The 6,421-nt window shown below is 33.5% G+C and overlaps 1 protein-coding gene across 1 annotated transcript; it reads left to right on the top strand.

Annotated features, from left to right (window-relative positions):
• Window positions 1-3,708: 3,708 nt before the first annotated feature.
• EAF02_012099 (uncharacterized protein) lies at window positions 3,709-6,421 on the top strand. The gene is made up of 2 exons (XM_038908147.1): window positions 3,709-4,119; window positions 4,213-6,421. Exons 1-2 carry the CDS (start codon window positions 3,972-3,974, stop codon window positions 4,629-4,631), a joined length of 567 nt encoding a protein of 188 aa, XP_038752048.1. The 5' UTR covers window positions 3,709-3,971; the 3' UTR covers window positions 4,632-6,421.

Below are 6,421 nucleotides of genomic sequence, written 5' to 3'. Positions count from 1 at the left end.
TAAAGTTGGTATTAGCATTATGAGTAATATACTCCAATGGACTAATATATATATCGATCTAGTACTCACGGAGTTTATTCTATATATACTTTACAGATATATTACTTAGCTATTAAGCAGTTTGAAAATATATAGCTTTATTGATAATATATAGAATTAGATTATTATTGATATAAAGCATATCAATAAGTATAATATGATTAAATTCAAAAATCCTTATTAAATAAAGAGAATTTAAATCTGCTAAATGATTTACTATAGATTTAATAATAATAATAAAAACTTGATAAGCTATTTAATCACTTTAAAGTCTTTATCATGCCCAAAACGTTTAAACACTTATAGAATTTGTATATAGATGAATAACCGAACCAACAATAAATTTGTTATAATTTCGATTTTGATAAGATAATAATTATTACTATTAATGAAATAGTTAATTAGTCCCTTGATATTGATATTTATAATAAAAATATATAGCTGAATTGTTGATATACAAAATAGATACCTTTAGATATAATAGCAATATTATCAAGATTGTTATACTTAAACCTAAGTCTATTTATATCGACTAAAGAAAGCAAGAATGGAAAATCGACTTCCATCACATTCCATTCTATTTTTCCAAATAGAAGCTTGATATAAAACAAATTAATGAAAGTCGTTGCTTTAATATTATATTAAACTATCACTTATTCAGCAATAGTTTTATTATACTTAATATCCTCAATCTTTTTCCATGCTAAATACTAATTGTATCCAACAAATAATCTTTTAGCTGTATCTGTATTAATTATAATATCAAAGAACATATCAGCATTATATCGCTTGCCACTTATAATGAATACTTTAGCTGTTAATTTATAAGTGTTTGCAGTGTTATTGAAATTAATTGTTATTAAAAAACTATTACAAGTATCTATTGAAATAAAGAATATTCTAGAGACCCCTCCAAAACCACTTGTATTAATAAAATATTAATTAATGAGATAATCATTATTATTATTATTATCATTATTTCGATTATTTTTTTATCCAATATCAATAACAAATTGATTATATCATTTCATAAAGCTTTTATTATCGAGATTACTATATTTAATACAGTAATTCGTTTTAAGTCAGTTTTTCTCTTTTTATGTATACTTGTAGTATCTATAGCCCTTCTTTTTGCAATTAGGGAAGTAATAATTGTCCTTGCCCTTATCAACTGGTGTAGAGAAGGATTGTCAACCGGTATATTTATTATAAGGTTTTCAAAAGAAAAAGCCCGAAAATATATTATTATAGAAACATCGATTTATAAGAAATATCTTAGATAAAGAATATAATTTCGGAAATGCTTTTTGATAAGAGTCGATAGTTTATTTAATCTAATTAATAAGTTCTATAACAATTGGATAAGGATTGTATATCACAAAATAACACTTTGGAATACTATTATATACAAACAAAATCTTAATATAATATAATTGAGGATCGTGTATTGTTCTGGGAATAGTATACTAAAAAAAGCGTAAATCTATAATCATTATATTAAATATTTCCTGAGGTTCTGTAGATAGATTTTTCTTAATATAATCCTTAAAAGTAATATTATTCCACTTGAAAAGCATATTCTATTAATATTCAGATCCTTCGAAATTATTGATCATTATATTGTACAAATCTTGATACAAATCAGGAAGACTGCTAAGATTTGCTTGATAATAGTTTCTAATTATGCCTACAAGCATAATCAGAAAGGCTATCATAATTATCTTCACTAATACAAATACTCTGTAACAATGCTTTCTGAATATAAAGATCTTTAAATCAAAAAAGTTATTAATACTCTTATATCTATTATTATCCCTATAGATTTTCAAAAGATTAACAAGATAATGGCTCTGATTACATTGATTATTATCCTTGCGATTAGAACAATCAAAATGATCCCTATCCCTATCACCTCTATTACCACCTTTATTGTTATTACTATTGTTTTTATTATTATTATTACTTTGATCATCACCTTAATTGTTATTATTATTCGGATTATCACCATCACTAGGTGATTCTGCAAAAGCATCAGCCGGTGGAATTCTAAAGCCTAGTTCTGGTACTAATAAAGATGTATATGGGATTTGTATATCCCTAGATTAAATGGAACTAGTCCTCTATATATATTAAAAGGAATAATCGAATTACTTGTAATTTTGTCAGGTTTTGGCAAAGTTAAATAATCAGCTAAAACATTATTCTGAAATTCAATAAAAGGTTTGGCTTGTGGTCTCGAATCGAGTCTGATAGGAAAGTAGGCTTATTTTGTAGATACAGATGGTTATACCTTATTAATCTGGTATTCCAAAAGCTGATTTGTAATTCAATTATGATATTCTTTATAAAGAAATGCTTCTATTAAAGTATTATCGAGATTTGTATTTATATTGATATAAACTCTATAATGTTGTAAGACCTTGCAAAAGTCATATAATATCAACTTATCAATACTTTTGAGTAGGGCTTGTCGAATAAGCTCGAAATCGAATATAACTATATTCTGAAGAAATGCGTTGGTAATTCTTGTATTCAAGTATACAGCCATTCGAAAAAGAAAGTATTTGTTAATCTAGTGCTCTATCCCCATCTTGAATATATATCTTTTATAGAATTATCTAGCTTTATTGAGATCTTTTAAAAAAAAATAGTTCTAAGATTCTTCTTTAAACTTCAAATTCTTAGTAGTTTCCTGAGTTTTTTTTTTTTAGTTATTGTTTTGTTAGGAATATAGAGATTGAAAGAAACAAAAGGATGAGGAGAAGTATTGATTATATCTTTATAAAGAGAAGTCTTGAACTTCTATTACAGAGAATCGATATTGTCAATTGTTGTATCGATAAATCCTTCTATACTGGTGGATTGATTAAATAGAATAGATTTCTTGTTAGTATTAGATTTCTTGCCAGCTTGCTTAAAGCTAGTGCTAGTGCTTCCCCGGATGTTATAGTATTGATAATAGAAAATAAAAGAAGTAAAAATGAAAAGGTATTACAAATAAGTAAATTAAATAATTTGTAATATTACTAATTAGTATTGATTTAATAATAAGATTAGGAATACAGGAGATATGATTCCCATTATTATTAATAGGCCTCTAAATGTCTGTATTGTATTCTGTTTAAAGAGCTAGTTAATAAGAGGAAGTAGTAGGCCTTATATAGGCACTATTGAAAGAGCTAGTCTCCTTCGCATTCGCCTAAATACCTTTGATATAGTAGTCATTATATTGAAGTCATTCTTTTGAAGTGAATTCCCTTGTTCACACACTTGATAACAAGAAAGATTCGGACTTCTTAATTAATTGATTTTATAATTATTGATTAATAAATTGTGTATAGAAGTTGAAGGTGTGAATCGAGGGAAAAGTGGCCTACTCGATAATATAGCCCACTCGATGATAAACCACGTTAATCGTAATCAAGAAATAAATGATAAAGCTACGCCTATCCCTTCGTATAAGCTTTGAAGTTCTCCAGTGTAGTAGTTGTTAACGTGTTTGGCAATCATTGATAGGTAATGGGAACAGGTCTTAGTATTACAGTGCCAAAGGGTACCCCAAACCTTTATATCGAAAATACATTTATTCACAATATTTTGACTGTTTTGAGAATGAAATGATTGCCACGTGAATTATGTGAACAACAAGATGTATAATGCAAAACGAAATATAATCAGATCAATTTATATCCCAATTTGATGTAATGCGTTCAATTCTGGCAGCACATTCTTTATCTACAACACCGCCAAACTGCGTTCTCTTAACTTCACCCTTACCCCTCATTTCCATTGACAATTAATTATTTAACCACCAGATCAACCAACACCCAAGTTCTATTTGACTTCATACCCAACTGCTTTGATTCAAACTCATAATCGTACCCCTACCTTTATTCCACCAATCTCGCAGACAATATTCAGGGTAATCTCCTATGCGCAGAATGTCTACTATCACAATTGGAAACCTACCCCGTTTGTCCTCAAAAGCTCTCTCTGATATCCTTCTTTCTCACGCCCCGTCGAACCTGGATACCCCTTCCAAGCCACAGGACTTAGCTATTATTGATGTCCGCGATGATGGTATGTCTGTTTTGGGCACTGTTGTCTGTCTATGAAGATTACTGCTATTCTTTTCAGTCATTTCAAATCACTGACTTCAATCCACTTTCACAGATCACATAGGCGGCCATATCAAACATTCTACCCACGTCCCATCCTCCACTCTCGACTACAAGATCCCCGAATTGGTTCGGAAACTTAAGGATAAAGATACAGTTGTATTTCACTGTGCTTTGAGTCAGCAGAGAGGTCCCAGTGCCGCATTGAGATATATACGCGAAAGGGAGAGGATTATGGGCGTGGGTGCCGGCATGAGCGCTGGATCTGTTGGAGAAGCTATGAAGAAGAATAAGGAGGCAGTTGAGAAGAAAGCTGATGACGGGGAATGGGAGGATGTTGAAGAGGAATCCGAGAAGAAAGAGCAAAAGGTCTACGTTCTGGATCAAGGGTTCGTAGGATGGCAGGAGATATATGGCGAAGATTCGCGCTTGACAGAAGGATATCGGAAAGAGATCTGGGAAAATGGTTATTGAGATGAAACTGGGAATTTCACCAACCAATTCCCTGCAATAAAACAATTTTAAGCACACATACACGAGTCTTCATGGTATAATACGCCTACTCTTTATACATAGGAACGGAAATTCTTTTTTTTTTGAGGGGAGGGGGCTTGTCCGCTGTGTGTAGCTCGCGGCATTCATCAAAATTATATTCCACTCGAATTCGACAACAGAGGTTGCAAGATAGAAGCCCAACCTCTACCTCATTTACTGCTTTGTTCCCTCTACATCTCTCACCAAGTCTATCACCTTCCGAATTGTTTCCTGTTCTAGGACGGAAAGCTCCCGCCTCAGAAATTTCAGTCCGTACCGGCTAGAGATCATTTACTACGTCAACATCTGGCTCATATAGTTGGCGGAGGTACATGGCTTGTAGTTGAGCGATCGAGATTGTTGACAATCCTTTGGCAACACTTTGATTCGTACAGAAAATTGGTCATCCGATTATCTTGTGGACTGCGCATGCCTATGGCCTTAAGCAAGTCACCAAAAGAGACAATGAGATGGGTGCACTTTATGTCATCCGCAAGCTATGTAGCTGATCCCATTGGTTGGTGCCATGACGCTTGAAGACTTGGTTTGTAAGTTGTGACAACCAACTCTTTCCTCGAGTTCTTGACTACTTTTCTTCTAAAAAGATCCAAGAGCATAACGAATCCATTGGACGTCTTACCAGCTTCAAAAGTCTTCCCAAGGTGATACTGTAGGTCCTCGGAAGGTTTCACATAATGTAGTCCAGGCTGTGCAACAAGCACCCATAAAACTTGTTAGGTAAATGCTCTCTTGAAAAATATCTCCCCAGTATAGTATGAGAATGCAATATCATTGATCAAAGACGCTACCTTCGGATGACCAAGATCTGGCCATAATGAAAAGGCGGTATTGCCATTCGTCAATTTGTGAAACATATCAACTGCAGACTTTACAATTGGGGCGAGGGTGTTGACGGCAAGCAGATGAGGAAACGGACTGGGTGAAACTAGGATTGAATGGATTTCTCCATAGAATGTATCAAAGTTATCTTGGGTTTCTCATCGCTTGCAAAATATGAAGGTGTGTACGTGTTTCCTGGAGCATCTTCATTTAGCTTTACCACCATATCATTTCTCGAAATGATAGATTCCTCTTTGAAGACGGGGGTATCGTCAAGTTGCGTTGCCGCCTTGATCAATGTTAAATTCTACCTGGCTGAATTGTGTACCTTCCTCCAATCTCCTTCAGAAATCGGTCGAGGGAGCCTATATCTACATTTGATGCCTTGCAACGAGCGACGGACGCGATGTGTCAAAAAATCTTCTGGGATACTGAATCAAACTCAAACCAGAGCCGTATTACATTTTGCCATCACGATTTTGTTCAACTTCCATACTCAGCCTAGTCATTTCGTAGTTCTCTCTTGAGAACATCCGTCACAATTCTCGTGTGCGAATCAGGTCTTATTATAGCCAGGCATCGATGTTTTTTTTTCGTGGTCTTGCAGTGGCTAAGAGGGAGCAATAGCAGAGTTGATCTCAAGGAAGTGGATAATTCGCGTTGCCCAGATCTCGGAACTCGTGTAAAGAGGCCCAAAAGATTCAAAGCCAGGATGAGACAAACGTGATGGAGATTCTCGTCATGAATTTTTAGAGAGGTATTGAATATGGTTTCGCTTGTAGTTCTGCGATATTGAGAACGAGACAACGAGGTAGTGTTCCAGTCATGACAAGATAGACATAATATTCTGTAGTTAAGAACTCTCAAAGAGATTAGATGCAAAATTGTTT

Source organism: Botrytis sinoallii (assembly GCF_014898435.1).
Source record: "Botrytis sinoallii strain Bc 23 chromosome Unknown BSIN_040, whole genome shotgun sequence".
In the NCBI taxonomy this organism is placed as follows: Eukaryota; Fungi; Ascomycota; class Leotiomycetes; order Helotiales; family Sclerotiniaceae; genus Botrytis; species Botrytis sinoallii.
The sequence above is the reverse complement of the archived record's forward strand: the minus strand, read 5'-3'. Positions and strand labels throughout refer to the sequence as shown.